Source organism: Triplophysa dalaica, chromosome 2, assembly GCF_015846415.1.
Source record: "Triplophysa dalaica isolate WHDGS20190420 chromosome 2, ASM1584641v1, whole genome shotgun sequence".
Classification (NCBI taxonomy): Eukaryota; Metazoa; Chordata; class Actinopteri; order Cypriniformes; family Nemacheilidae; genus Triplophysa; species Triplophysa dalaica.
The window spans coordinates 28,036,406-28,052,611 of NC_079543.1; the positions used below are offsets into that span (position 1 = coordinate 28,036,406).

The 16,206-nt window shown below is 42.8% G+C and overlaps 2 protein-coding genes across 4 annotated transcripts; both read left to right on the top strand.

The window, feature by feature from the left end:
- The first annotated feature begins 527 nt into the window (after positions 1–527).
- On the top strand, positions 528–6,794 carry dusp27 (dual specificity phosphatase 27). The gene is made up of 6 exons (XM_056763202.1): positions 528–587; positions 1,839–1,948; positions 2,035–2,150; positions 2,238–2,472; positions 3,025–3,242; positions 3,842–6,794. The coding sequence occupies exons 2-6, from the start codon at positions 1,839–1,841 to the stop codon at positions 6,400–6,402; spliced, it is 3,240 nt and encodes a 1,079-aa protein (XP_056619180.1). The 5' UTR covers positions 528–587; the 3' UTR covers positions 6,403–6,794.
- Positions 6,795–7,350: 556 nt separating this feature from the next.
- pou2f1a (POU class 2 homeobox 1a) lies at positions 7,351–16,184 on the top strand. Of its 3 annotated transcripts, none has more exons than XM_056767270.1 (14): positions 7,351–7,453; positions 10,769–10,816; positions 10,905–10,987; positions 11,261–11,404; positions 11,820–11,928; positions 12,029–12,111; positions 12,448–12,615; positions 12,690–12,831; positions 12,912–13,045; positions 13,138–13,317; positions 13,413–13,494; positions 13,582–13,816; positions 13,894–13,979; positions 14,055–16,184. In XM_056767270.1, exons 1-14 carry the CDS (start codon positions 7,408–7,410, stop codon positions 14,318–14,320), a joined length of 1,806 nt encoding a protein of 601 aa, XP_056623248.1. In that variant the 5' UTR covers positions 7,351–7,407; the 3' UTR covers positions 14,321–16,184. The 3 variants fall into 3 exon arrangements, with proteins under 3 accessions (XP_056623248.1, XP_056623257.1, XP_056623267.1); XM_056767279.1 differs by having other exon boundaries at positions 7,367–7,453; positions 13,141–13,317; XM_056767289.1 differs by having other exon boundaries at positions 7,393–7,453; positions 10,772–10,816.
- Positions 16,185–16,206: the final 22 nt, after the last annotated feature.

Consider the following 16,206-nt stretch of genomic DNA (forward strand, 5'->3'; position numbering starts at 1 on the left):
GTGGTCATAAAGGGATGGACATGGTCAGAAACAATGCTCAGGTAGGCCGTGGCATTTAAATAATGCCCAATTTGCACAAAGGGGCCTAAAGTGTGCCAAGATAACATCCCCCACACCATTACACCACCACCATAATTGCATTAATAAGAAATTGAACAGGTGTTCCTAATAATCATTTAGGTGAGTGTAGATCACACTGCTGCTTGTATTAGTTCTTATACTATAATCACATTGAATTGTTTATTAATATAAACAAGAAAGACAAACATTATGCAGGTATTATGGGGATTATAACTTTATTATATTATAACTGGGGATTCTTTTCGGACTCATTTTCACAATTCAACAAAATAACCAAATTGAGTTGACAATGCATTTCTTTCTTTTGTTGGTCGCTGAACAAACTGAAGGTGAAACATGATTTGTATTGTGCTTTAAGTACCCCTGTGATGATGTCACAGCTGTTTCAGGGGCGGCCCCGGGGGTGAGGAGCCTCTAAGTTTAGAGTCTAAACACACTCACAGTATCTTCTCTGAGGGCCTGTTGAGACGGACCGCTCGAGCCGACACACCGACAAACACATTCAGGTTAGAAAAACCTCAATTCAATTCATGATTCAACTGGTTCACATGATAAAGAATGAAGAGCTCTTATACTCAACACTCGTAGAGATTATTAACTACTTATATTCCTCATGTTCTCTTTGTGTGTGTTTGTGTGCGTGTTTTTGTGTGTGTGTGTGTGTTTGTGTGTGTGTGTGTGTCAGTGACCTCTTTCAGCTCTTGAAGTATCTCTGCAGCTGTCAGACTCTATATATAGACACACACACACAGATAACGCAAGCACTCATGTTAAATGTTTCATCAGTGACTTAATAACTTTTTTTAAGTTTTTCTTGTTTATTTGTGATGTTCTGTGATTAGAAATGTATTAATATATGGTGACTGTGCAAAAAAAACATGTTTTTTGCACACAGTCACCGCTATTCCTGTTGATGATGTACTGTATATCATAGTATATTTATGCCAATACTAAGTTGTCAAAGTTAGGGTAGCAGATACGGTATGTTGTTATAAATGTTTTTAATAAACTGTTTAGTAATGATAAAGGGATACTTCACCTAAAAATGAAAAGTCTGTCATCATTCACTCACCTTCGAGCATTTCTTCGTTCTTATAAACACAATATAAGAAATTTGGAAGAATGCTTATAACCAGACCAACTTACTCCCCTAGTAGGAAAAATACTTCATACTTTTTTGTTCTGTTGAACACAAAAGAAGACATTTTGAGAATGTTTGACTGCCATTGTATTTTTTCAAAATCTGTCTGTTATACGCATTCTTCCAAATATCTTTCTCTGTTCATCGGAACAAAGACATTCATACAGATTTGAAACAACTCGGGGTTGAGTAAAGGATGACAGGATTTTCATTTTTGGGTGAACTGTCCCTTTAAACCGGAAGTCTCCATCTACATATTTCCAATGAAATGCATTCAGCTGTTCTCTTCAGTCGTGTGGCTTTGTTGTGTCACTAATATAACAAACAGAAAATGGCATGTTCATCTATTCTTTCACAGATCATATCTTTATAAATTAGTTAATATATAACACAGAGAGATCAAGTAGAATTCTGTTTAGTTTGTAATGCAAACATGTATTTCCTATTTACATATACATTTTCTGTATACCTCCGTCTGTCTGTCTGTTTGTTTTAAATGCTCGATGTCTTTTTTAAACAAATGCAAAGTGTGTATTTGTCCCTCAAATTACTAACAAACCACAGTGATGTCACATTGACACAAATGTACACTTAATGACATCTCTCTCTCTTTAAGATGATGGCGTCGGCCGGTGAGAGCAGCGTTGGGACGGAACAGCAGGATCCAGATGAAGCAGTGTCGGTCAGAGATGTTCAGTCGCATTACCTGCGCTGTCCGTCCCCCAGGTCAACACACAAACAGATCAGTGATGCAGGAGTGTGTTACACAAGTGTTTTTGACACTGAATCTCTTCGTTTGATTTCACACACAGCTTCTCTACGGTATCAGATCGTTTCTCTATGATCTCTGGCTCAGACGCTGAGAGCATCTTCATGGAGCCCATCCATCTGTCATCTGCCATCGCTGCCAAACAGATCATCAACGAAGGTCTGAAAAGAAGATCCGGATTCATTCTTTATGATTTTCTTTATAATAAAGCATGTTGAGGACTGACCGTGTGTGTACTGTCCTCAGAGCTGAAGAGCAGAGACGTGAGATCCAATGAGACGTCTGACAGAATGATGTTAGAAACAGCCGAGCAGATGATGGTGGAGGATCTGTATAACAGAGTCAAAGACATGATGGACGACCGGAGTCCCTATAACACACCCTGTGTACTGGACATCCAGAGGAGTCTGCTACACGACAGACTCGAGACTCCATTCAACCCCGTAGACGAAGTCTGGCCAAACGTCTTCATCTCGGAGAAGTGAGTCGCATCATTTACAAAACAAACTCCACACAAACCTCGACTTGTCCAGCATGAAACCGCTGTCTGAAAACCAACCCTGAGAGGAGATCTTACTGCTCAGATGTTGCTCTTTCATAACTCTGGAGGTTCTCGTTAAAGTCTCAAGATGCTTCTCTTGGTAGAAATGAAAACAGAATCGAACGAGAGTGTCATCGTGTAACACACAAAGAGTCTGGAGGTGGAAATGAACGTAGATTGTAGAGGACAAATAATCTGCATTTGATATGAAATGTTTGAGCTCATATTAAGATCTTCGCCAATTTTGACTTCTGATCGCAGACTTGACGAACCTGAGGACCGTTTGACAAATTGTCGACATCTCTTCTCAAACTCTACACATTTCTCAGATTTCTCAGGAGAAACATCTAAGACGCAGATGAGATTTAAACGAAAGTTTCCGCTTGGTCTCCTTTTAATTCTCTTTCACGTCTAGGAGAGATCTCAGCAGTTTCTCTCCGTGTTATGACATTTAATGAAGTGTGTCTCACGTGTGTCTCATGTTTGTCTCAGGTCCGTGGCAGTAAATAAATCTCGTCTGAAGCGTCTCGGCATCACTCACGTTGTGAATGCAGCACACGGGACGGGAGTTTACACGGGTCAGACGTTCTATCAGAACATGAACGTCTCGTATATGGGCATTGAGATCGATGATTTCTCAGAGTCTGACATGTCACCTCACTTCCGCTCGTGTGCCGAGTTTCTGGATGATGCTTTACTGACGCACAGAGGTGAGAAGACTTTCTCTTATGATGTTCTGAAGTGACAATTGTTGATGTATTTCTTTTCTTTATTAAACAAGTTTCTGGAATTTTTTTGTGACACAGAGACACACTGATCCCTCAAGCTATTTCAGGTAGAAGAGTGAAGGACTTTTCTTATTTTTAGACTTGACAGCAGATAAACCGTCGCCTCTTCAGTACCCTATTAACATGAAAGCGTCATAATTTTAAGAGACAGTACAACCAAAAAAATCTGAATTCTGCATGTGTCTTTCTTCGATGAGAAGATATTTTGAGAAACGTCTCAGTGATTTGTGTTCATACAATGGATGTCAATTGAGTTCGGTGTTGTTCTTCAAAATATCTTCATTTGTGTTCTGAAGAAGAAAGAATCTCGTACAGGTTTCACATGGCATGAAGATGAAATAATGATGACAGAACTTTCACGTCTCCCTTTAAGTTTTGCTTCTTTTGGTCTAATTTTTCAGAATATTATATAATAACTTTCATGAGTATTGCATGACACTGTGTGATGTCATGATGTTCAGTTGCACGTGTTGTGTGGATCTTCATCTGAACAGTCGTTTTTCTCTTGTCGTTCTTTGCAGGTAAAGTTCTGGTGAGCTCGATGATGGGTGTGAGTCGCTCTGCTGTTCTGGTGGCTGCGTATCTGATGATCTTTCAGAACATGAGTGTCATGGAGGCGCTGCTGGAGATCCGAAAGAAACGTGCCATCAACCCCAATGAAGGCTTTCTAAAGCAACTGCGTCAGCTCAACGAGACTTTAATGGAGGAACGTGATGAAGATGATGACGACACCCTGAGTCAATGTTCTGTCATCGACATCCGCGCTCATCCGGATGAAGAAGAGCAGAGCGTGTTCGGAGTAAAAGCTGAATCCATCATGGTGGAGGAGGAGGAAGACGGCGGCAGCATCATGAGCAGTGTGGCGTCATCCGCCGCCGCCGCTGCCATGAAAGCAGGAATTCTCTTTAGGCCAAGTCAACCAGACCTGAACGTGACTTCAGAGGACCCTGTCCTACCTGGAGAAATCAGAGATGATGAAGACGGAGATGTGGGCAGTATGATCAGAGAGTGGCAGAAACGAAACGAGAAATACCAGAACGACGACTGGTGGGAGGCACAGCTCTTGTGTGATGACGGTGAGTCCTCCGTCAACGAGGCGCCGCGACCCGAAGACCTGGAGAGCGTGACCAGCGAAGACGTGAGAATGCTGAAAGAACGGATCAGGCATCGTCCGCGCCGAGCCGTTTCCGATGCCGGATCCACGGCGAGCTGCAGTAGCTACTCTGATCTGTGGAAACAACGGCTGAAGGAGATCGAGGAGCAGGCCGCCGCGCGGTACAGACAGAAAGAGGCCGACGCTGATATTGACGGCGAAGCAAGACAGAAAAAAATCGAGGACGACGCACAGAGCATCATGTCTGAATCCAGCTCCATGTACAACTTCTGTGAAAAGAACAAAGATTTAACTCCTCTGGAGAGGTGGAAGATTAAGCGGATCCAGTTCGGATGGAACAAAAAAGATGCGGCGGCGGAGGACGGCGAGGGAGTGACGGAGGCGCCGGCGCCCTCGCTGGAGGATGTCAACTTAACCGCCTATCAGACCTGGAAACTGAAGCAGCAGAAGAAACATGGCGGTGAGGAGAACAAGGACGAGATCCTGGAGATGAGTCGAGGAGAGGACGCCGCCACCGTCAAGAGACGACAGAGAAGGCTGGAGCTTCTGGAGCGCACGAGGAAAACACTGGAGGAGAGCCAATCGGTGTGCGGCTGGGAAACTGAGAGCGCTCTGAGCTCCAGCATCCCGCTGTCGGCGTTCTGCGCCGGAGCCTTTCCGTCCACCAGCGTCGCAGGAGACGATAACATGTCTGTGTTGAGCGGGAAATCTTCCGTCCTTTCAGGTCACAGCACTCGATCGCAGCCCAAAGATCTTCCGGTGCCTCCTGCTCCGGTCACGGGCCCTAACGGCGAGCCCATGGTCAACATCGCCAACATACAGAACTGGATCACTACCGTGGTGAACGAGACGCTCATGCAGAAGCAAACGGAGATGATGATGATGACAGGGACGAGTCTCGCTCCATCCAGAGCATCTTCGGTGTTCAGTCGTGGATTTGATGACGACAAAGCCTCCGTGTTGAGCGGAGCCACATCCTCCAGCGTTCTGTCCCGCTGTAGAGCCCAATGTGCACTGCCGGGGTCTGGGACGGCCCGCTCCGTCACGTCGGCCGGCGGTAGAGCCGAGTCTGTGATCTCTTCTGGCGGAGCGTCAAACCTCACCTCTCTCTCCTCGCTCTCCAGCACTCGTAAGAGCAAAATTACCACAACCAGTGTGCCACTGTACAGTCTGTTCCAGGACCAGGTGAACCTTCACAAACTGGACAGCATGGAGAAAGAAATCAAATCCGACATGAGGGACAAGATGGTGTCGTACGAGGTGAAGAAGATTGCGGAGGACAACAAGCGCAGCACGTTATACAAGAAGAAAAAGCATAAGGACGAGGATGGAGAACAGGAGGGCGAGCTCGGTAAGTTAAACGGACTGGACGATGTAGAAGCCCATCCACGCGAGAAGCCGAAACCCAAGCGTGATTTTGGTCGCTCTGGAATCCTCAACCTCCCGGCATCAGTGGGTAACACCAGCAGTAATATCGACGAATGGCTGATGAACGTGAGACCTCCCTGTAAAACAAACTCTAATGAAGCTGATCCTGGACCTCGCATGTCTCGACCATCCTATGACGAAGATCTGGCAGAACCCTCGGAGTATGACTTCACCAGCCACAGGAGCTCAATCACAGTCCATGAAGACGAAGAGGAGAGCTACAGCTTCACATCCAGATTCGCGTCCAGACGTCAGGCCGACGATCGCCTGGATTTGTGTAGAGATAGCAGTCCACCTTCCACCGAGACGCCGTGTAATGGTAAAGATGAAACCGCGACGTATAGAACCCAGAGCTCTTATGCCAAAGACCAAAGATCTACTCGCTCCTCGCGAGTGCAGAATGATGACGAGGACGAGGAAATCTCTTCTTTCATTGCTCAGATTAAAGAGAGAGCTCGAGCACGCGTCGCTGAAGAAATAGAAAATGATGAAGTGCTCGCCGCGTGGAGAAAACAAGAGTCACACACTGACAAAACCTAAACGCGCACACACACAGACTTTAGTTGATAAAAATCACTGTGTGAGCAGAAATAATCCACGTAAAACACTTGACTTAAAACTTGAATCCAAAATAATTCATAACCTGAATACAATATTATATGAGTGACATCACCATCATCTGTAATCTCTCTCACTCTGCTATCAGACAGAAATAAATGAATTCTGAGTGACAGTTATTTGTGTGCATTTCTACAACAACACTTGTGACGTGTGTATGACGATGTGTTCGCACTAACAGTTTCTTATAGACATTCAATGAATACTTTACATGTCTCATCATAAACAGAATAACAAACAGATTTAAATATACATGAGTGATGAAAAGGGATGTCTGGGTTGTTTAAAAGTGATAAACAGCTGTATTTTTCTTCTCTTTGTGGTTGATTTTATTTATAGATCTTTAGAGGCACGGGAGAGATCCTGTTGCGTTATTTGGTCCACTTGCGATGACGTCAGAGACCACTAGAGGTCTAAACAGCTCTGAATGATCCTACCACACGTGCACAAATTCGAGTAAATAGACAGTAAACAAGTTCACAAATGTTAGAATTGACATCTAAGAGATTGTTCCGAACGCTTTAAGAGTCAAAATATGTTAGAGAAAAGAGATTTAGCAGTTATCTGAAAACTCTTTCAGCGGGAAACCAACATAGAAAATATTTCAGTATACTGTTGTTTTCATTAATCACTACAAAGGATATATTATAGTCTCTAGTGTTCTGTATCATTAACTAAAGTAAATGGATAAACTGTAAGTAATACTCAAATATTTACTGTCGTATGGTGCAAAAACTAACGATATTTTACCGAAGTAAATAACTACTATTTTTTAATGTTAATATCTAGAATGATACCGAGGATAAAAACCTCCATATTTCTAGGTTTTGTATAAGTGTTAAAATGTTTAGGTCAGTTAGAGGAGATCAAATGCAGTGCGTGTTTGTTTCAGTGGGCGGAGCTTCACTGTCACACTAAATATTCAAAATGGCGGACAGTGGATCAACGACTCAAGATGAGCGCTCGACTGCAGGTAATTATTACATTTTACATATTCATAATCTTTACATCCTAGTCGAGTAAACATACACACGTGTGCCCCGCGTTAACGTTTGAAGATTATTGTGTTGTTGTTGTTGTAATTGTGTGTTTGAAGTCCGTCAGATGAGAGTTGTGTGTTTGTTCTGGACGTACTAAACTCTGAGCGTTTGAAATGGCGCGCATGTTGCATATTCACATATGATTATATTTCATCTTACGGCAAATCGGTGATAAACGGGATTAACCAGTTAGATCTATAGGCTTTCCGCGGTGCCCGTGATGTTTGTGTCGTGTTGTGAGTGTGAGTTAGCAGCGCGGCTATCAACGCGCTTTGTGTCGATACGCAACGCGAGAGAACTCAACGGCCTCTCATTTACATATTCATACGTTTGTCCAGCGGACACGCGCACGTGTAACCTAATATTAAGATATAAGTTCATTTTGTGCTGTTGCAAACTGATAACGGATGAAAAGTCGAGACTCTTTTTACTCGTGGACCCCCAGGGCAACATAAATACCCCAGCAGGTTCTCTCCCGCTGTACGCGTGTGCGCATGCGCACGTATGTGTACGACATATAAAGTGTGTTTCTTCCGGAAACTCGTGTAATATTTCAGTGTTAAATCAGCGAATTGTAGATTTGCATGAGATGAGCTTTTGCATAAATGCTAAATGTTACTCTACGGCATAATCTTAATCGTCAGTATGACGCGCGTCACAGTTTATATTTATCACGAGGTTTAAATATACAGTGAAACTCATGAATATTCATAAAGAAAAACGTCACCGTCACGAATGATTCATTTATCAAGCTAACGTTCTTGAATGCAGTGGAGGGTTTACTTTTAAATGCATTTCTCTTGTGTTTGTCGCAAATATTTCATGTGTGTTTGCTTGTGAAGTGACGTATTCACAGAGATGTGTATTAATCGTTTAATAAGTCATCGCTTTTCAAGTGCAGATTTTTGTTCATTGGATATGCAGAAATAAATCTATTGTTTTGAATTAACCTGATAAATATACTCCAATTGTTTAGATCTTACTGTCTTTTTGTAAAGTTTGAAGTAAATTTGTGTCTCTCATTGATGATAGTCATGATTTATGCCACCGCTCATTCTTGAATGTGTTGATGATAAATGTGTGTATTAAACACAATTTTGTCCTCCTGTAGCTCACCGGTTTGGTTCTGACTGGATTCAGTATAACGCCATAGACACACACGTCTGGATGATGTTGTGTGGTGGTTATTTTTACAGCAATGTTTAACACACAAGTGTCAAGGGAAGATTGTGCGTTTATGAATATTAATGAAGTCTTAGACGCATGTCGCGTCCGGTGTAGACACGGTGTAATAGAAAAGTTTGGACTACAGTTCAGTCTCTTCTCATTTCTTTATGGCACTCGTGTGTTTAATTATTCAGTGTGGCGTTCAGTCGTTTGAAAGGCTAATGAACTGCTTATTTAAAATTCTATTAATTAAAATATGTGCATAATGTATTGTGTGTCAGACTTTGTGAAGTCTCACAACAGCAGCCGTATGTAAATTGTGTCTCTCCAGCGTTTGCTTTTCTTTTGAGTCTCTCCTTCTCTCAGTAGAGTTGTTGTCGTGGCAACAGTTGAGGCACGCCAGTTTTTTTCATTGTAATGTTGTTCAGCTGTTCTCAGATCAGTCTTTGATGGGTTAAAAGAACACAGTGGTGTTGTGAAGCGTTATATTTTTTTTCTGTCTTTCCATCAATTAGGTTTTTAAGAGGTGGTTGCCAGGTTGTTGTTAGACAGTTGCTAGAGCGTTGCTATGCAATTGATAGGTTGGCAAGGCCAAGAGTTGCGTCAACTCCGTTGACTCCAATGGAACATTTTTTTCACATCAATGGAGATTCATGGATGCTCTCAATAGATCCCGGAAGTTACTAGTAACGCATGGCTAAACGGGCCAACTGAGGTAAACTTTGAACCCATTTAAAGTCATTTAATGAATAAAAAGATGAGAGAAATATAGCATTTAAAGAGAAAACACAACTTCGTGGGACTATGTGAGACTCCATGAATCACGTTACACGTGGAAATTTTGAAGTTCCGTTGGCGCGACTCTCGGTGGCTCTTGCCAGGACTATCTGTGATATTCTTGACTTCTATTTAGAATCAGAAATTGCTTTATTGGCAAGTTTCCTTTACACACACAAGGAATTTGTCTTTGTGACAAATCCAGTGCAGCTGAAAGTGACAAGACATGTAACATAAATATGGAAAGACAGTACAATTTTGAGAAAAGAGAAAATATGACAGAAGTGTATATTGTATGTAAATATGTGATATAAACAAATTATGAAAGGAAAACTGTATTAAAGTGATAGTTCTCTCAAAAAACGAAAATTTTCTTTCTTCCCCAGAACACAAAATAAGATATTTTTTAAAATGTTGTTGACCGAACATCGATGGCAGCCGTTCACTTGCATTGGTTTTGTTCCATACAATAGAAGTCAGCTGCTGCTACCGCTGTTCGGTTATCAACATTTTTCAAAATATCTTCTTTTGTGTTCTGCCATTCAGGTTTGAAACGACTCTCTCTCCCTCTCTCCCTCTCTCTCTCTCCTTCCCTCTCTCTCTCTCTCTCTCTCTCCCTCTCTCTCTCCCTCCCTCTCTCTCCCTCTCTCTCTCTCCTTCCCTCTCTCTCTCTCTCTCTCTCTCTCTCTCCCCCTCTCTCCCCCTCTCTCTCCCTCTCTCTCCCTCTCTCTCTCTCTCTCCTTCCTTCCTTCCCTCTCTCTCTCTCTCCCTCTCTCTCTCTTTCCCCCCGTGTATGTCTGTGAGATTTCTCTCAACATCTACACAATCTGAATGAACAAGACTTTGTGTTGTTGTAATTAAAACAGACACACACTCCTGATAATTGGCCTTTTGTCTTACCGCCGTATCCTCCGTCCTCAAAGCTATCCAATTAATATGCTAATGAGCTGATAAATATTCATGGCACTGTTGAATAATGCAGAAAGCTTTCAGAGGTGTGTGTGTGTGAAACTTCAAAGGCGAGTTGTTATATTGATGTGAATACTGATGTGTGTTTAGTGATTGTGTTTGACTCGCTGCTGAAGAAACTGCACATCAGCTCACACGCTCACCTTTAACACACGGATGTTATTACATCGACAGGAGAGAAACTGGTCTCCAGAGCGTTTGGTCTAGAATCTCTTTATGAGTGATGAGACACAGGGTCACTTCAGAGCGTTGTGATGTGATGTTGTAGGACAGTTGTGTTTTTGTTGGATCTGTTGTGAGTTTTAAAACACTGTTGTTGTTTTTCTCCCTCTCAGTAGAATTAAGTAGAAACACGATGGAGGAAGGCACACATGAAGTTCAAGGTAAATCCTCTACTTTGTTTGTGTGTGTGTGATTTCATCTCACTATTGTTGTTGTTTAAATGATTGTTGTTTGTTTCATCTCTGTCAGATCAAGCAAACGTCGTGACCATTCAGAAATCAAACGCTCAAGCAACGCTCAGTAATGTCCAGGCTCAAGCATTACTTCAACAGGTGAGAAGAACACAAGAGATGAATATTTGCTGTATAATGACATCAGATCTCATCCACTCTCATGTTGTTTTGTTGGAGACTCATTAGTGCGCTGCCTGTCTAGACAACATTTTAAGGGCTGATGATAATGTGTTGATTTTGTATCTCATACCTGCCGTTTCTCACATCTTCTGTTATTTCGATTTATAAATCTGATTTATTATAATGTGCTGTAGTTTCATTCGAGGCTATGATGAAGATTTCACGGTCAGTTTATTGTGCGTTTGTGTGCAGTTGAGTGTGAATCCTGCGCAGTTGCAGCTCCTCGCCGCAGCCATGCAGCAGTCTGCAGGTCAGCAGAGCAGCACCACTGGAGCAAATATCTCCGCCTCCGCAGCCACGCCCATCACACTGTCTCAACCAATCCAGTTCGCCCCTGTGAGTGACAGACATGTACATCTCCTCAACTTTATTTCCTACTCTGTTTGTTTTGTTGTTATGTGACACGAGTTATGATCAAACAATTATCACATACAAATATCAGAAATCTGATGTTTATTAACCATCATAAAACACGGAAAGTTATATTGAATGAACAGAAATGTAAATTAATTTGTAAAAATGTATCAGTTTTTTCCTGTTTTCAGTTTCAAATCGTGTGGTCCAGCAGGTGGCGCAACCGTTCAAGAACCACTGGCTCATATAATAATGTTTATAATAGTGTTAAATTGTAGAGTTTATAAAACAGAGGTGTGCTTTCTGTGCTAATGTTTTTATTAAATTAATCAAGCTGAAATGCTCTTTATTCTGATCGTTCTTGATGTGTGTGTGTGTGTGTGTGTTTGCATTGCAGTCGCAGGGTTTGAATCTGCAGCAGTTCGTGTTTGTTCAGCCCGGTCACTCCCTCACACCACAGATTCAGCCGCAGTTTATCATCTCATCATCAGCTCAGGGACAGAGTGGTATGAACCAAACCCCAACCAACATCACACTTGTGTTTCAATCACGTGTGTTCTTCACCAGTGTCTCTCTATCTCTCTCTCTCTGTCTATCCTGCTTCAGGTCTCCTGCAAACTCACAATCTTCTGACTCCACTACCTCAAAGTCAAGTGAACCTCCAGCCGTCTCAGAGCATCATCACACAGGTCACACACCTCATCTTGCACCTGTTTTTATCTGTGTCTCGTTTCGTAAGTCTGCGTCCTTGTGTCCTCCGGAGGTATCATCCTCTGAAGGATGCGGTACATGACGGATTCTCAACTTAGAATTAAACAAGACGTCCTTTGTAGGACAATCTGGCAGAACAGGAAACAGGAAGTTTTTACCTGCTTTTATGAAACGAGACACAGCGTTTAATTCATTCAACCAGAGTTTTCTTTCGATGTGAAACGGGAAGGTGTTGTGTCTAAATGACATCAGCGAGGAGTTTCAGACACGTGTCGATCTGTTCGTCAATGAGTGAATTCTCATTAAACCCACAGGCAGCGACACCTACACCGACAAGAAAAATCGCAGCCTTGCCTGTCCCGCAGGCGGTCACGGCCACACTCAGTGACGCCACGTATGCGGAAGAAGCCAGTGATCTGGAGGAACTCGAACAGTTCGCAAAGAATTTCAAACAGAGACGTATAAAGCTGGGTTTCACTCAGGTTAGACTTTGAATCTGGCGTATTCTGTTCTGTGATAAGCTGCAGTGTTTTATTGAAGTGTGGATGTGTGTCAGGGTGACGTGGGCTCGGCGATGGGGAAACTCCACGGGAATGACTTCAGTCAAACCACTATCTCCAGATTCGAGGCGTTAAACTTGAGTTTTAAGAACATGTGTAAACTCAAACCTCTGCTGGAGAAATGGCTGAACGACGCAGGTGTGTTCATCATACATTCTGCCATATAAAACCCGCTCTCTCAATACTCAAACTTTTTTCTTACTTTCTGTCATCGGCAGAGAACATGACGAGCGACTGCGCGGTGTCGAGTCCGAGCGAGATGTCTCCAGGTCTGTGCGACAGTCGACGGAGAAAGAAACGGACCAGCATCGAGACCAGCATCCGTCTGCTGCTAGAGAGGAGTTTTCTGGAGGTTTGCAGTGCTTCTTCACGACACCAGAGGGCAGCACAACATCTCAATATACACAAAGACCTGACGCTGTGTGTGTGTGTGTGTGTCTACAGCAGAGTCAGAAGCCGTCATCAGAGGAGGTCACACTGATCGCAGATCAGCTCAACATGGAGAAGGAGGTGGTGCGCGTTTGGTTCTGTAACCGCAGACAGAAACAGAAGAGAATCAATCCGCCCAGCATCTGCTCACCCTGCACGCCCATCAAACCCATCTACAACACGTCCACACCAGCGGTACCAGATAACAAAAACAACACAACTGCGTTTCTCAGAACACACCCGACGGGAAATCTTTCTTATCTTTGACGTTCGTGTTGTTGTGTCTGCAGGTGTCCAGCGCTTCAAACACACTGACGGTAAATCCGGTGGTTTCTCTGAACACCGGCAGCATCCCAAACCTCACATTCACTGGTCAGTCTCTCAGATCTTCTGTGAATGCGAAGAAGCAGCTGATGTAAGCGCTCGTTCTTTACTTGTGATGTCATGGGTGTGTTTCAGGTGCTGCTCTGGGTCACATGACCTCTAATACTGCGTCCGTCATCTCCATGACACCTGCTGTAGCAACAACCGCCTCCTCTGTGACATCACCGTCACTGACCCCGTCCGCTACGGCCGGCGCTCAGGTTTCCACAGCCACGACCATGACGCCGGGGACAGGTCAGCTGGTGATGACGAGCACGGGGCTTGGCGGTTTAAACCAGGCGTTCATCACCCCCTCCCAACTGACACAAGGGTGAGTTAGAGAGCGTGTGTCTCATTCGGCCAGCATGTGTCATGTTGTTAACCGGTCGTGTGTGTTTGTGTGTTTAGTGGAGCTCTGTTTAGTTTTGCTCCTGGTTTCGGCAGCACTCTGAATCCAGCGCTGATGAACAATAACACACTGGCCACTATTCAGGGTACGTGCCGTCCATCTTCCCTCCATCTGTTCCTTCACATTGAACATTCGTTTCATGACATTCGTTGCGTTTCAGCTCTCACGTCTGGAGGCGCGTTTCCCTTCACCTCCTTCGATGGAAACACCGGCCTGCTGTTCGCCAACACCAGCGCAGGTAACGGTCAGCCCAGCCTGATGACCACGCCCTTCTTCCTCAACCCGTCCGGCCTCTCGCTGCTGCCCACCAATCTGCTGTCAGGAGGCGGCGCTCTCAACCTACAGGTGGCCAGTGACGTGCAGAGTTCTGTTGCTACGACGACATCGCTGGCTAAAAGCATCGCTGTGGCCTCAAAGGTCCTGTAAGCGCTTCGGACGTAGACTCGATTTAATCCTGTTGCTATAACCAAAAACACTCTGACGTATGTCGTTCTTCCAGCGCGTCTGTTGAGCTCCGTCACACTGTGCAAAACCTTTAAGGATGAACTTGAATTCCTTAACTAATGTCTAAATGAACCAAAAATGTATGAGAGGAAGTTTATCTGAGATTATTGCACTTCCTGTCATGTCGTCTGTTGCTTTTATCGAAGGTTGAGTTCAAAGTACCAAATGCATTTTTCTGATATTTGCGATATTTGCATTTGACGGACGTGTTTTTCCCCACAGAGTTTTTTTAAACGTATACTTTCACTTTATAAATGCGGTTCGACGGCTTTAAAAACGAGTGATGTTTAATGACAGCGAGCGTTTGTTGTCTGTCAAACTTCGTCTCAACATTGATTCCGTTAGATGTTTTCAGACACATTAAACCACTCGATCATCTGTGTATATCATACAAAGTACCGGATGACATTTGCTTTTTATTTTTCCTTAAGTCACTTTTTAAAGAAATGATTTGGTCTGACAGATTTCATCAGCGTGTGCTTGCTCAACAGGACATGTTGATGTTTGTGACTCCGCCAACTCCATGATGCGCATGGCCGTTAGGACACACTGTCAAACACTACACGAGTCCACTTTTTTTACGAAACTCAACTGGCTAACATCATTCTAGCGTTTAATGTCATGTGATCACGTTTTGTGTAAATTCAGCTTGTTTATTTTTTCAGATGTGGTGGACATTTTTTGCGTTGTTGTTTATTACAATGGAATGTTTTTGCAAACAACTTTCATCATCGCCGTGTTTTGTCGATGACGCCTGTGGTTTTATTTTCACAAGTTACTGTTCATCTAAACTTCGCAGTTTCATCTTTAGTTTTCTTTTAGATTGATCAGACAGACCAAAAAAATATCGTCCAGACTTGCGGCGTGTTCACACGCTTTGAGCTCCAAAGATTTTTCAGATTGAGAGCTGTTGTCCAGACGGGCAACATCAACAAAAAAGCTTCAACCAAAGTGAGTTTGAAACGTATGTGTGATGCGTGCGTGCGTGTGTGTGTCTCCAGCACTGATGTTTGTTGCTGCTTTGTGTGACACAAGCGATGTTTAATGAATAAAAGTTTTGAGTTGAATCCTCCTGATGTCTTCTCAGAGTTAATGTTACTGTGTTTTTCATCATTAATATATTCATCATCTTAATCGAGATCATTCATTTGTTTTGTTATGTGTGTGTTGAAAATCTAAGTTTGACACAAAACAACAGACACGTCAAATCATTTCAAATCTCTTTAGTGAATATTTGTGTTGTTCATCTAAAATCATTTCTGATGTGTGTGTTTGTCAATGAAAATGAAAAAATAAACCAAAGAAATGAGCGTCAGGAGTCAGCACCCCTGAGACGGATGCATGATTTACACAAACACATACGGTTTTGATGTCAATACCGGGACTATATGTAAATATATAAAATAACTATTTTATTTAGAAAAAATTATGGACACAAACCAAAGGTTCTTCACGCCTGCCTTTAATAATTTTCTTGTTTTCAATCATAATTGTTCAACTTTGTGATCTATCTAGTGATTGTTCTTACTGCATGTGGTGGAATATGAAGCCACAAATATTTGCGTTTATTATGTGAAATAATACAGAATGTTTTTTTTTAATAGAAACTAACAGAAGGGCTGTACTGTATGTTCACTAACGTTATCTGACTTATTTCAGTTTTTTTTGCTTTTAAAAGCATTTGTTGACTCGATCTTACACAGATTCATGTTTGTTTGCTGTATTTAATTATTACATAAGTTTGTTGTGTTATAAACCCGTTTCATTAAATGCTTGTTTTCTCAGATTATTTGTCTGCTGTTTCTTTC

Excerpts from the sequence above, each read along its gene's own strand:
- dusp27 (XM_056763202.1), top strand. The coding sequence starts at position 1,839 with ATGATGGCGTCGGCCGGTGAGAGCAGCGTTGGGACGGAACAGCAGGAT. Across the intron at positions 2,151-2,237 it reads CAAACAGATCATCAACGAAG|AGCTGAAGAGCAGAGACGTG; the intron begins GTCTGAAAAGAA and ends TACTGTCCTCAG. Across the intron at positions 3,243-3,841 it reads TGCTTTACTGACGCACAGAG|GTAAAGTTCTGGTGAGCTCG; the intron begins GTGAGAAGACTT and ends CGTTCTTTGCAG.
- pou2f1a (XM_056767270.1), top strand. The coding sequence starts at position 7,408 with ATGGCGGACAGTGGATCAACGACTCAAGATGAGCGCTCGACTGCAG. Across the intron at positions 12,112-12,447 it reads CTCAGAGCATCATCACACAG|GCAGCGACACCTACACCGAC; the intron begins GTCACACACCTC and ends TTAAACCCACAG. Across the intron at positions 12,832-12,911 it reads GAAATGGCTGAACGACGCAG|AGAACATGACGAGCGACTGC; the intron begins GTGTGTTCATCA and ends TGTCATCGGCAG.